Source organism: Falco naumanni, chromosome 8 (genome assembly GCF_017639655.2).
Source record: "Falco naumanni isolate bFalNau1 chromosome 8, bFalNau1.pat, whole genome shotgun sequence".
NCBI lineage: Eukaryota > Metazoa > Chordata > Aves > Falconiformes > Falconidae > Falco > Falco naumanni.
This window is the reverse complement of record NC_054061.1, coordinates 43,448,153-43,463,014: the sequence shown is the minus strand read 5'-3', so window position 1 is coordinate 43,463,014 and position 14,862 is coordinate 43,448,153. Positions and strand designations below refer to the sequence as shown.

General features: G+C 38.6%; 1 protein-coding gene across 1 annotated transcript in view; it reads left to right on the top strand.

Annotated features, from left to right (window-relative positions):
* The window catches only part of STK39 (serine/threonine kinase 39), a 101,831-nt gene that overhangs the window by 51,790 nt on the left and 35,179 nt on the right, over nt 1-14,862 (top strand). Inside the window, exons 11-13 of the mRNA XM_040604995.1 lie at nt 7,447-7,569; nt 7,698-7,730; nt 9,660-9,727. Of these exons, the coding sequence (XP_040460929.1) occupies nt 7,447-7,569; nt 7,698-7,730; nt 9,660-9,727 (224 nt within the window). The remainder of the gene's footprint in view (nt 1-7,446; nt 7,570-7,697; nt 7,731-9,659; nt 9,728-14,862) is intronic.

Sequence of the window (14,862 nt, the reverse complement as noted above, 5' to 3'; positions counted from 1 at the left end):
TAGTTATGAATAAAGAAGTAGGAAGATCTTGATATTCAGAAAATGTTCGTTCCCTTCCTTGTCATACTACAAAAATAAACTTGTAAAGAAATTGCAGAAGCAAAAGAATCAGTGATGAATAATAGATTTTTCTTTCCCCAGCCACTAACACCTACATATAGCAAGTACGTCAGTGTCTAGAAGACAACAATTTATGTTTTGCTTCCTTACGCTGTAGCCTGCTTTTGATCAAGCTTTGGGAAATGTGGGCAGCTTCTGCATTCTGGTGCTGAAGTTCTCTCTCTGTTGGGCTGATTCAGGCTAACCTTCAGTGGGCAGGAATGATAGTTGCCCTGTTCATCTGTTTAAGCAGACATTCTCCTGGAGAGCTGATCCATACTATTGCTGGCTGGGAATGTTAAATTATCTGTATGTTACTTTAAAAGGGTGAGGACTAATAGTTCTGTCAGCAGCTTAATTTATTCTTAAATCTTTGTGACTCTGGTGTATACTGGAATAAGCTTTAACCAGCAACAACATATATAGTAATAATCATAAGATGCTTAATATTTTCGTGGTAGTCATGATTTTTTCACTCACTAAATTGTCCAAGCAATTCTCCCTTGTAGCTGATGTTCGTAATGTCCTCCTTCCACAGCTGTGCTAATGTTGGCAGTGACTTGTTAGGTTTTTCCTCCTACAAACTGCTTTTGGTTGTAGATCGCAATGTTCCGAGCTGCTTTTGTGTTGCGTGCAGTTTAAATGCCAGTCATTCAAATTCATTTTTTATTCCCTGGTGCTGTTCTGACTTATGTGAAATATCTTTTCTAATATGTGTTAATTTGTCTTTGTAAGGCTGAAGGCTTTCATTGTTTTCTTTATTAGCTAAATTTATGATTCAGTTTAGCTCCTATTTTGGAGGCAGCATTTAGGTTTTTAAAACAATAAAACTCAAATTAGAACTGAGCATGTTTTAACTTGTTTCCCTTTCACTTTGAAATATTTACAGAGAGAAATATTTAAATTTAAATATAATTATAAATATATTATAATCCTAGCATAAAGAACTATCAATACTGTGTATTTTGACTAAAGCTGAGGGAGAAATTGCATTTGTATAGCTACTGCATGCAGTGTAAAAGAACTTCCCCCTTACTTTGTAGATGCAAGAGGTTCATTTCAGTTTCATGCTCTGTCTAGGGTTTGCGTTGTGGCCTTGAATAAATCAATTCATTTGTCTGCTTCTTTATTTCCCTCTGTAAAATGGGAGGCCTGTAGCAGGATATCAGGAGAAATATGTAGAACATTCTCAACTGCTGTAATGCTGTAATCATTGGGATGAAATGCAAGTGTGCTGCCTTTGATACCAGTCTTCTAGTAGTATCTCAAATGATAACCAGTAGTGAAATTCCAAATATTTACAACTTTCCAAATCCCTGTTGTATTTTCTGCCAATTTCAGCACTGACATGAGAGGCTGGGGGGTTGGACTGAAGTCCACTGACAATTTTTGGCCTTGTGTATAGAGGTCTGCAGAGATGTCTTCTCTCCAGCAGGCTGAATTGTGAATTTGCAGTCAGTATGTCATTATGATAGAAATCATGGATGCAGTTGCTGAATTATGTTTACAGTCTTAAACCCCCCTCTCCCAGAAAGAAAAGGGGTGCATAGAAAGAGGACACTTCTAGCTGTCTGTATGTGAACAACAGGAGTTCAAGATAGCATGAATTAGTGCCACCTTTGAAGGACAGTTCATATAAGGGGAATGCTATATTTGTAGAATAAAATCAGAAGAAAAGAGAGTTTTATTTGTTCTCTCAAAGGTAAAGTGTCATTGAATTTCATTGAAAGTTGATAAACAGGGCATGAAGTCTGGACATTCTTTGTTTCTTGATCATTGTATGGTGTCCTTTGAGAGCTATGCAGTACTCGTTCCAAAGTTAGGTCCTCAAGTATTGTCCATACTCTCCAAGGTAAGTATGGTTTGAACTTCCTTCATTCTTGTCTTCAGGTAATTTTTTTCCTTCCCGGGGTAGTACTAGAGGTTGGGATGGGTGGTCTCTCTTGTATACAGTTGACATTCTTCATTCTCATTAGTTTCCATTAGCGTTTTATTGAGGGTAGGAAAACTCTTAATGTCCGTATTTGTGAAGTGTACCTTCAACATATATTTCAAAAAACACTTTTGTTAGACAGAGCTGGGAGTCAGACCCTCTCAGAAAGACAAGAGGGTATTTTAGTGGGACTTGAGATGCCCTCTGAGGTGTTCATAATGTTGCGTTGTTGCTCTGAATTTGGGTAGAAATATCTTTGCTGTTTGAAAGTGTGTTAACGATGTTATTTTTCTGTTTGTGTGATCTCTTCGGATCTGCTGCTGTTTCTATCAGTTTTTTCAGAGGCTGCTGCAGTGGCCCAGTGAGGCTGAGATTATTGGCAAAGCAGAGATGAATACTTTGTGCAGTGGTGAACACAGCTTTCTATAACTTTCCATCAGTAGCCATCTAGTTTATTTTTTAGGTAACAGTTGAATGCTCTGTGTGCTATCAAGTCCCCATGAACTCTTCCCATCATTTCTATGTAGTGATTTTTGTGTTGGCCCATTGTAGCATTTTCATTAACTTTTACAAGCTGCAGCATTTCAAAGAGTAGCTTAAGCTGTCCACCGCCAAAGGAAAGAATTTGTAAGCTTTGCTGTAGGGGACTGTGGTTTGATGGGAGGAAAATGGGGCAATCGTTTCTCTTCCTCTCCCCCCCTGGGGGGAATACCATAATGTTTTTGCTACAAATGCTTGACACCTGGGGCACAGATTCCTGTTGCTATATTGTGCAATGCAAGTGCTTAACAGGCTACAGTTCTGTACACATATGTATATAACTGTTCTTCAGAAAAAGACTTTTATATATTGCACACCTGTTCTTGCAAATTGAAAGGGAGCAATCAAAACAGGGAAGTACGTGAGAATGTCATCTAGAGAAACACACTCTGTTTTCACCCTGATGAAGATGCATTCCTAACAGAACAATTCTAGTACTGGTGCCACTCAGTGATCGCTTATCTTTGTTCCTTATTTTCCGTTTTTCTTTTCATCTTCTCACAGGCTTGTTATAATGGCCCTTAGTGTTCTTGTTGGAAAAGGTTTTTCCTGTCTTGAAGGTTGTTTAGGCCTGTAAGGACAAAGGGATATGGAGCTTTACCACACTCTACGAAGAACACTTAAAGAGTAATCCAAAAGGTTGGAAAGACTTGATTGTGATGAAGTGAAAATCTTCTGAAGATGTTTAGTATAGTGACTTGGCATACTGTTATAAAAATGTGCTCACTTTAATTCTGTAGTATTTTGAGGCAGGGCAGGGGGAGCAAATGAAAGGAAATGGAGATAAATGTATGCTGTGTCTGGATATATTTGCTCCCTCTTCATATTTGTGTCTATCACTTTTTAGGAATTTAAAATGCTTTCTTATCACAGGTGACTGGGGCAACTACTGAAAATGATATTCCAGTTCCTTCTCTTGTGCAGGCTGTAGTGCTTGTGCTAACTTATGCTCAGCTAAATTAAAAAGCTGATTTGGCTGCAAGCTGACTTGTGTTCCATGTTAATATTTCAATTGGGTTGTATGCACAGCTGTAGGAGCACAAATGGAAGCCTGAGGAGACTTGGTGTGGCAGATTGTGCGCTCTGGTCATGATGCTGCATTTTAAGTGTTTTAGAGTATGTGATTTTGAGGATCCTGAGGGATTGCTGCTTCCAAAACAAGATGATCCAACTTCCCTTTCACTGCCCCTTTTGTTTCTGCCTCTTTGCTTACAGTCTTTGCTATTTGACCTCAAGTTGGGCTGATTGAACCCACAAATCTTGGAAAAAAAAAACCGTGTTCAGAAAAGATAAAAAAAGACTAGTTTTTCTCTCAGGCTGGTGGGTTGAATCTGCTCCCTGTACCACCAGGCAGGTCCCGGTGCAGCCCTGATGAATGTCCCGGGTTGTCTCAGTTATCTTATTTTAGCTCTTTAAAGTAGTTCTCTGGCTGTGCCAAATACAAAGCGTCAAAAGCTTTAGCTGTATAATGCAAGTTTTATTCCTTTACTATTTCTGGTGTATTTTTGCTTTATATTAATGTGAGTTGAATATGATAAAATGCTAGCTGTCTGCTAAAATACTTATGTTACCACCTATATGCATTTTTTGTGAGTGTGCTCTGGAAAAGGTGCTAGAAAATCTGAAAAGAAACAGCACCATTCTAGTATCAAGTCTGTTAAGATAAATTTCTATTACAACAGAAATTGAAGCTAATATATTTCCATCCAATAAGTGATATTAGTTACACAGGTTTATGATAAATGAAGAGACAATTAATTTATTTGCTGACACGGTGTACTGCTCTTGCTCTGTCCTGCACCTGGGGTACATGTCCTCCCTATGTGACTGAGTCTTTGTGGCTTTAACCAGAACTGAAACTGAGCAAAGCCACTGTTAATCAAAAATTAACACCACCAATAAAAAAATGTCATAGGTGTTTTGTCATAGACATAGACATTAGACAAAAACGCTTCAGGTTTTTGAAGGCTGAGTAGGTTGGGTACTTTGCTGTAGCTGAAATGGTGATTTCTTTCCTGTGAATATGTGTGCTAGTGGGAATCAGTCCAATTGGAACAGCACAAGCCTGAACTTTTGTTTTTCTGCCTTCAGACACCTTTCAAGAAAATAATTGAACACAATATTTTATTTTGCAGTAACTTATTTTCTTTTCCTTGAGCCATTTGTTTATTGCTTATTAAAAGGCAGTCTATTTAAAAACTTGAAATGCACTCCGTCTTCATCAGTAAAGCTTTCTCTCATAACTCTCTGCCAGCATCATTAAACTCCATTAAAATCGTTCCAGTTAGAATAAGTCTTCAGAAAAACTGAGAATAGATGCAGAAGAGATTTTGATTAGTGCACAACGTCATGTGTGAAGGTGTCTGTAAACCATTCTATTCTATTCTGTTTGTAAAGCATGCTTCTGGTGGGGTTGATGTCCTCTCTTAGGTTCATGTATTGCTGTCGGGAAAAAGCTTGTGCTGTTAAACAAAAGCCTACTTCAGGACTGTTCCTTGAAGGATAATAAATTACATCCACAAGTACCAGGCAAATTGCCTGCAAAATTACCTTGTATCTGTGCTAATCCCTGATGATATAGACAGTAAGAGCCCACTGATTGTGCCTCCCTTGATTGCAGCGAGTAAGAAATTGCTGTGCTAACTGCTTTTGTTGACAATTGCTTGGTCCTTCCTCCCAAACACACAGGAGCTTCTTGTACCAAGCTCTGAGGCAGCTAGAGCCTGAAACTGGTGCATTAGGAGCCTGGTATGGGAAACAGAGAAAAATTGTGTAGAATTTGTCTTTCAAGTGATGGAGTAGGATATTCCCCTGGTGTCCTGCATAGGTTTCCCTTCTTCTCTGTTACAAAGGCATACAAAATACGGAGAAAACTAAGTAGGGCACTCTAATTCAGTTATGCAGGAAAGAAATATAAGGAAGGAGTATCATAAGGACTGAAGAAAGTAATGTGCTGAGGTTCTGGAAACGTCATCCTTTCCTCTAGTTTAGTCTCCTGTGTGCAAAAGAGAAGGGAGAGGAGCAGATGGGTGTTTAGGGAGGAAAGGAAGGAAGGAGAGGTAAAGAATGCAGACACCAAGTTACCCGCTTGTATATGCACAAGGTTTTGCAAGAAGGCTCCTAAGTTTATGCTTACTGTTCTGGTGTCAGGCCAGCCAGCTCCAAATTGTGCTCAGTCCAAATCCAGTAGAGAAATAGCTTAGGTGCCCAGCTCGCTATGAAAAGCTGCTTTGGAAAAAAATGTATTAATAGCTGCATCTGCATCATATAGTTTTCTAGAAGCTCATGAGCTCAGACCTAGTGTCCTGTACTGTTTTCATGCCACAGATAAATTTACCTGATGGGATTTAGAAGCAGCTGGAATCTGTCACATGCTGCATCTCTCCTCACATTGTGGTTTGCAGCAATTGGAGGAGTTTACAGCAAGGTTAATACCAGTTTAGTCTTTATGTAAGTTTCATGAAGTTGGAAAAACAGTAGTTTTCAGAAATCAGATATTAAACTTTTTAGTTTTTTTTTTTTTAACATCTTCCTGTTTTGTGAGGTAGCTGTGCTGCAGAATGGTTTTCCATTACCACCACCAATGAGGATGGCAGAACCAGGTTAATCGGTGCTCGATGTACTTTGGTGCAAGACATCAAAACACTACAGACAGGAATCTGTGAATACAGAATTGAACCAGGCTGTTGTATGTTGCCATACATATAACGTACTGGCATACTGACTAACAGGATACACAGTTTTGGGCTAAGATCATCTAGTTAATATTTTTTTTAATAGTTACTTTTATTAGATGTCTTCTTGAGCAGTTGTTCTTGGCCTGAAATTGCTTTTCTGCAAAGTTAGTTCTCCCTTTTGTGTACTGTGAACACTTAATGCTTAGTTCCTTTTGTTCTCCTACCAATGTACAGGCTGTTTCCTGAGTAACTGTTTTCCTTTTTTATAATTCAAAAGGATATGCTTTAAGCTTTACAAATTTATAGTGCTGGGGAGCTTACCTGAACGAGCATTTGAAGTTGTGCAGTAGGAACTGTATATTGGCTCAGTAATGTGAAATCATTAGAGAAACTGATTCTAATCTAAACACCGGTGGGACTGCTGCTTATTGTGCTGTGCTTTCAGCCATCTCATGGGTCTCATAAATGCATACCAAGGTGTGGGAAGAGTTGTTGGATGTTCCTTTGTTTTGCTCAAATAGGCTAAACGTGATCCAGGGGAAAACAAGTGTGTTGTCAGGCTCTGAAAAAGAGCAAGGTGGCATCAGAAGAGTATTTGATTTTCAGATTTAGTTGCTGGATGCTGCTGCTAAGGCTTGTTAGACTATTTGACCTACAGGAGTTTGCCCAACTAGTTTGGTGTGGTGCATGCCTGCCTACCTTCTCAGTCTGCATATAGCTGCTGCCTCTTTTTTTTTTTTTTTTTTTTTTTTTTTTTTTTAATAAGGATAATCTTACTTTTGAAGTATCCTTAATACTTTTACACACTTTAAAGCTTTTTAGCAGGACAATAAAGTTCTTAAAGACTTGTGCCCCAAGAACAACCTTGTCTGTGTAACTTCTGCTTCCTTGAATAGCTTCCTTTCTTTCCAGGGGTTAGTTCATAGTAAGCAGTTGTCATCTACTTGAGCTTGTTCCTAAGCAGTTGCAAAATATATCCAAAACCTATTTCCCTATGCCAATTTTGCATATCTTAGCTATTCCCTCTGGCTCAAGGATAACCCCAGAGGTCAGATATTATTTCAGTATGCCAGTGACTCCTCCAGCAAACTAATGAAAGCATACAGAATAAAAATTATGAAGAACTGCTTGATTAACCAGAACACAGATAAAGACTAAAGTTATCTGTGTAATGGTCAACGCTTAATATTTTTGTAGGTCAGACGAGTACCAGGTTCCAGTGGTCACCTCCATAAAACAGAAGATGGGGACTGGGAATGGAGTGATGATGAAATGGATGAGAAGAGCGAGGAGGGAAAAGCTGCTGTTTCTCAGGAAAAGGTACCTTTTGTTTATGCCAAGACATTTCCACTCTGCAAGATAATATGTCTTAACGTTAATTTTTAATATTTCTGGATCTTTAATGCATAAAGCTGTATAGCTCATATCTCACTGCATTTGTTTTCTAGTCACGAAGAGTAAAAGAGGAGGAGAACACAGAGGTAAAAATGTCTTTACAATTTTTTTTCCTTCCAAGTGTTTGAGTGAAGGGATTTCTTTTCAATTTCTGCTGTTCAAAATGTGAATTGAGGCGAGAGTGCTGTTCTGCAGCCTTGTGTAGCAAGGACTTATGAGGATAGAGCTATATGCAGTTGGGCCTGTAACAATTAACTTGAGCACACAGTGGATAAAATAGATAGGAAATTTAAAGTCATGTTATGTTCATACCCAGGAGTATTGGTTAAGATAGGTAATTTGGCTGTTTTTAATGACTGTTCATAACTGGATCACACTAATTGCTGTCTATTTGTCAGAGTAATGATGGCTGTGTCAGAGTAGCCAGAAGATCTCCAAATAATTTTTTGTTCTCAGGATTTCTATCACGACACATAGCTTATAATTAAAATGCTTCATCCCATATACAGTAAAATAGTTCAGTACTATGGCATAGTAGATTAATTCAGAGGAATAAAATACCATATTGAGTTTCATGGCCCTGTGCTGAGTGTGGGAAGAATTGCTGCTATAAATAATTGTTTAATAGGATTACTGGCTTACAGCCAAAGTGCTCTTTTAGAAGTGTCTGTTCCTTGGGTGGGTGACCCTTGCCACTTCACCTGCAATTTTAGATTCTCTGATTTTCATTGGTGTCATAGAAATCTTCTAAAAGACTAACAGCTTCCTGCCAGATTTGATTCTGTTAGCTCAAGTGATGACCCCAGTCGTTGTGTTACAGAAGCTAGTTTACATAGCACTTCAGCATCTGAGAGATCTTATGTAAGCAGAGTACAAAAAAAAAAATTACTTTCACCAGACAGTCTTTTTATGTCTTAGGTTTGTGACTCAGTTTATACAGGTGACTCTTATTCTGAGCTGTTTAGTTTATGAAGGAGAAAAAAAATCCTCTGCTTGAAGATTCTTTGATTTTTGGTTTCCTAAATACTCCAGAAGATGTTGTAGAACAAAGACTAGTACAGCTTGTTACTGTTGGTGTGTGCCTGTTGGTCTTTGAACTGCAAGTTCCTAAACACTGAAATAACAGGTCTGTTGAAGATGCAGAAGTAATAGTAGTAGTTTATATAAATGGAAGGAACTTAAGTAGAAAAAATTCTACTCCTTTCTGATGATTAAATGATTTTTCCAAATTTGTGTTAACTTTTGTTTAAAATACACAGATAATGACATCCAGGTCTTGTGTAACACTTTTAAAAGTAGCTTTAATGTGGAAAAGTGTTGGAAAACAATCAAATTGTGATGCAAGTCTTCGTTTTGGGAGGACTTGACTGTAACTTTGAACAGGCTTCTGTGAGTGGTGACAATATGCCAAGCTGGATATGAAGTCATAGTAGGCTAGAGGACCCTGAGGTACTCTGTATGTGGGATACACTTTTGCTTGAGACTTCATATAAATGTTAGTTGGGGGCTGGGAAGGGTATCACAGTGTGAGGGAAAAGTGATAGTGGGAAAGATTATCTGTATTCCTGATTTTCCTCTGTGAAAGACATTCTCTGAGCTGCAATGCCCGCTTTGATATGCTAGTAGTTCTTTGCAGATGGATAGATGCAAGACTTCCTTAACAACCAAAACTGTTCCACAAAAATAATGTGAGTAGTAGCTTGGTATTCTCACTGTGTGCGTATTATTTAATGGGCTATTGGAGCTTTGATGCAAGGTGGATTAAAAGATCTTACACTCAGTACTTTAATGCAGGCCTTATCATTTGTATCTCTGTAATTGAAATATGGCAGTTTTACTGGTATCAGCTATATTTCAGACTATGTTACTGAAAGTGTTTAAAAGGTTTTTGAGAGTTAGAGGATGTGTAAAATATTCTGTGCTAACTTCAAACTGTTAGTATGGCGGGTATTTGGGGATTATTTTTTTTTTCCTTTGGCATCCTTTATAAAACTTTTTGCCTTTTTCTTTAATAGTCTCAGCCTGTTCTTACTGATGAATATAGTGAAGTTCCATGTGCAGTGAATCTTGTCTTAAGATTGAGGTAAGGATTCTTCTATTTATGTTAGTGTTCCTTTTTAGTTGGCTGTATTATTCTTGATCTCCTTCATTACTTTCATAATATTAACATAAAATAAGTACTAACCTCTTTAATCTCCCAATATGACCAGTATGAATAGTGTTTCTGTGACTAATTGCTGTCTTTTAATTGCTTACTGAAATAGTGTAAAATGAAAAGCAGAATATGAATGTGGCTTCAGGCTAAGTGTACCCTTCATTAAGTATTTTCTTTCTTTTTTTTCCTTGCAATGCAGGATCACAGTGAGAGATTTTTAATGAGTTTCTTTCACACTTCAGCAGTCAGCCTCTGACAGAAATAAACCATAGCTGTATTACAAGTTGCCTACTCAAATCGTTTTTCACTGGCAAGTTTGATCAGCCACTGTGGAGAAGTGACAGATACTTTAGAAAATGGATACAAATATGTTGTCTAACTTTAAATTTTTACATAGTTAAAATGAGTCAGATTACCTTTAATTAAAATCAGTTTATAAATAAGATTTTAATTGTTTAATTATGTGGTCTGGTTCTTGGATAAAAGTGTTTTTTCATAAGAAGCTTTGATAACTTTTATGTATTTGCAGTCATTTTCACTGAACTGCTAACTTAATTAAGAAATTACTGCCACTCATTTTAAAACTATTTACATCCAGTTTGTATTGACAGGGTATCTGTCAAAGGTTGTAAACTCTTGATTATTGTTATGGGGAAAAGTTAAATGTTACAGGGTTTTTTATGCTTAAAAAAAAAAAAAAAAGAGAAAAAGTCAAATAGAGAAATATTTTAAAAATTACCACCAGTATGTTAGAAACAAATAGCAGATTTATGCATAATAAGTAGCTTTAAAACAGTAACATCAAAACCTGTACACAGAATGAGTGCCAAGTTACAAAGTCGTCTACCTTCCCTTTTCTTTGACTGCTTTTCTAGTGACAGCTATAAAAAATTGTGTGACTGCCAGAGGTTGTTTACTGAAGGAAGGAGTAATAAATTTTATTGTAGGGAGAGAAAAGACTTAAGAGATTATTTGGAGTCGGTTTAGTTGTCCAATTTACATAACTACAGAGTTATGCTATCAATATTGTTTTTTGTCTTTCTGCTGACGGACAGGTAGATGAAACCATTTACAAAACAGACCAGTTTATACTGCTGTGTGGATGTACTAGTGAGGTGCTTTGGGTACTTTTAAATTACGATGAATCCTATAGAGCAATTAGCTTCTACCCACTTACTTGCAGTGTTGGCACGTCCACAGGGAAAACATTTTAGTCCTGCAAGTACAGTGAAATGTCAGGGATTATGCTTTCAGATTTCTGCAGCTCCTGAGCCAGAAGTGAAGGAATATTGATCCTAGGAGACCTGAGTTTCCAAACTCTTACATGCATGATGAACATATATTCTTGTTAAGGACCCTCTTAATTCATGGGTGAAAAAAATCCCTCCCTCTACCCTCCTTAAAACCAAGGGATTAGTGTGTAACAATTATGAAGGTTTAGATGGTTATTGGTAGAGAGGAAAAACCCAAGAGTTTCAGTTTTAGAAACCAGAAAGTTTCCTTTTTACAAAACAAAAATGTCTCGAACAGCAGATACACTCTGGGTCCTGGGAACACTGGTGACGGTGTTTTGGAAAAAACAATCTGATGCATAATTTTGCAGAGTGAATTTTGTTAATTTAAGCTGACTTACTTTTGAGGGAAGAATGTGGTGCAAACTCCTGACCCCATGTGAACTCTGGCTGTGTCCTGCCTCAGTGGTAGGAGGTGGGCTGCATTATGCACCTTTGCACTGTGTGTCCGAGTTCCCTTCTGATGGAAACCTGTGCGTGCCAGCAGGGTCAGAGCTAGCATGTAATCAGCGTGTGTGTGGGTGGGTGGCTGGGGCGAATACAGGAGTGCGGGGCGTACCAAGCAGCACTCTTGTTCTTTAGTTGGGACTTTGCAAAGTGCATATCTGAGCGTGAGGGCTGCAAGCTCCCTATACCTCTGCCCAGTAGATTCAGAGTTAGTATTTAAGTGTTTCTTTATATTTGCTACTGAAAAGGCAGGAGATAATTTGTTCATGGAACACTCACAGAAATTCAGGGCAGCCATTGGCTGGCTGCTAGATATGTTGTTTAGCAAGGTACCTCTGCTGACATTTGAAGAGTTATGCTTTGTCTTCACTGTTGACTCCAGGAGGGGAACAGCTGTGCAGTCTGCTGAGTACTTGTCAAGAGTTATATTCAAATGTCTCGTTATTCAGTAAATTTAACAGAATCCTTATTAGGGGAAAGGAGCCGATGATAGTTAACTTTTAACAAAATGTTTGTTTCTTCCGTTGTCAAATTACCTGTGAGGAGTTATCTCAGCTCATTTGCCTGTCAGTGCCAGGTATATGTCAGTATATTCTGTTAAAAGCTTTTTGTCTTTGACCTTACTGTGGGCACATTAATAGCGGCCCTGGCCTGTCAGTGAGCAGTTGCACCTGAGGACTGCTGGGTTCTGCATTTTTAGGTCTGGGTTGAGGTCTAGCTGCAAGTGAGCAAATTCAGCTCTGGAGAAATAGCAACTGTGGTGCAGACTAGTGCTGCTTTGTGGGCATAGCATTAGGAGTCTTCTTCTCCAGCGCCAAAGTCTTGATACTGGGACCTTATTACTCTGCTAAATTAAGGCCAGAGTCAGTCTGAGGCTGACATTCCAGTGGACTACTGACAAGGTTGTACCACACTGGGTAATGTAAGTGACAAGCTACAGAGATGCTATTTTGGGAAGACAGTAGTGTTCGTCATATTAGTTAGTGCTTGAACTGTTGCTGTGATCTGTTTTGCACTAAGTCAACTGTTTTTTGTTTTGTTAGCAGAAGGGAAGTCGTATGGGATACCTTCATAAAACCCTGAAAAATAAATTTCTGGTTTCATAGGATGTAAATGTGGAGGCCCTCAGTCACTCACGGTCAGTCCTGGTTACAGAAGAAACTGCCTTCTGCATTCCAGCCATATGCAGCTGTGCTTATGCTGGGATCATTGCAGGGTAAATGAGCTTACAGTTAGGGCAGCTGTATATAGAGAAAGATGCTCTGGCCCCTAACTGCTCTCTTTTGTTGTAATTAATTTACTGAGTAAGTGTTTTTTGAGCATCTGAAAATAAAAATACTGCTAGTTTTGTCATTTGTAGTGGATAAAAGTGGTGTAGATGACTTGTTTTGTGTCACGTGGCATTCCCTTGGGATTGTAAGGTAGTAAACAACCAATATCCTCACAGGGGTTTCTGCATTTATCCACCTCCACTGCAGATTTTAAACTATTCTGTTGATGTGTTTTGGTGAATTGATCATTAAGTCATAGAGCTGATAGAGAATGTTTATGGGATTTGTTAAAATGAACCTTAAGTTGTGAACCGTATTATTACAGAGCAAGGTAGCTACAGTATGAGGATAAAAACAATTTCCCGTGGATGCTTCATCTGCTACTATTATATAGCTTTTAAAGTGTGGCTTGATATTCAGATAAACATTGTGAACATTAGATGCCAGACTAGAAGACTCAAAGCTCAGTATAGCATCAAAAATGTTGGAAGCTTTTTCCTTTAAAATAGTTCACTTGAGGCAATCAAATTAAATAAACTGTGGTAGCTCAATGAGTTCTGGACACACTGGTTTTAGATGCTGAGAATTGCTGTTTGAAAAACAAGTTCGGTACTGATGTGGGTAAAAATATAAACACCAGCAAAATACAAGATAAATTAATTGACTGATGGGGAGGATGGAGAGGGGAGGGGAAGTAAACATGTCAAGAGAAGGCTCAGGAAGGTTTCATCTCTTCCTTGCTTTCTTTTTGCTTCATTGGAGAAGGGCCATGAGGTAAGGGGGCAGTAAAAGGTGAAGATGGGAAGTGGCCGTTCCTATGTGATGGAGGCTGGCTGGGCTAGGACCTGAGGGGAGAAGGCATTTCCCTAGGGTCCTCAGGCACAAAGTAGCGGAGAGAAAACTGATGGCAGTTTCTATACTGTTGAGTTTTTGGCTGGGCAACTACCGTGGTTGCAGAGTTTGTCATGGAAGCTGACACAAACATTTAGGGCCTGATGGGCGGAAACAACTTAATATGAGGCTTGAGGGTATGGGCCAAAAGGTTTGGAGAATAGTGCCTGGAGATTTGGGACAGGGCAAAGCCTAGGGAGATGGGCAGCCTTCAACAGGAGCAAGAGGGAAAAGCAAAAAAACCCAAGTGTTCCTCTGGGTTGGGTTTTTTTCCCCCTCTTATACAGTGAGGCTGTGCTACGCCAAAAACTATCCAATTGCAGATGATAGTTTTGCATTTTTTTCCTAGTAGTATGTTCCAAAAAAGGTTAATGTTACCAATAAAAATTAAAAATTACCTTCCTAAAGGAGGAATTCTGGCAGCAGAATCAATGCATTTCAGTAATCCTCTTACTGGATGGTCAGGTTCTGTTAGCTTTCCCAAGCAGAGCAGGGCTGGACTCGTGCGGTAATTGAGCAGGGAATGCCATATTAACACCAGCCTCTGTTTAGTGCAAATGCCTTGTGGTGGATGAGAAACACAACTCACATTCTGAAATAATCTTTGAAGAATCCCATGGCACTCTTTATAGAAGTGCTGGTATTTAACTCTGTTGGTCTGGATGGTTTCCAACTTGAGTTATCTGATTTTTCTGTCCTTGTATTTAATACCTTTTTGGTTTAGTAGTTTTCTTAGCGGGACTAACTTGTAAAAATATTCTCTACTGTCAGAGTTGCTTCTTTGGATATGGCAATTTCAAATTTATTTTCTGTCTTTTGCTGTATTGTGGCGTGAAGTGTGTTGCCCCATGAGTGAAATTAACAGCAGTGTGTTTTAGGTAATTCCTTGCAAAGCTTTTGAAAGACTGTAGTATTAAATACTTAATACAGACCATTAGTGTTTAAAAGCTCAAGTTTAATTAAGAGACTGCTTGAATTCTGCAATGAACTGAAAATATTGGTTCTCACTGTTACTTGATCTGTTGCCTTGGCACATACCTCTGACCCAGACTATCTGAGTGATCATTACATTGAAATGCTGATGCTTCGGTATTCTCAGCCTCACAGAGGAAGAGGAATCTGGGAGTGGGGAGGAATGAAATTTGTAATCCAGATTTTCTCC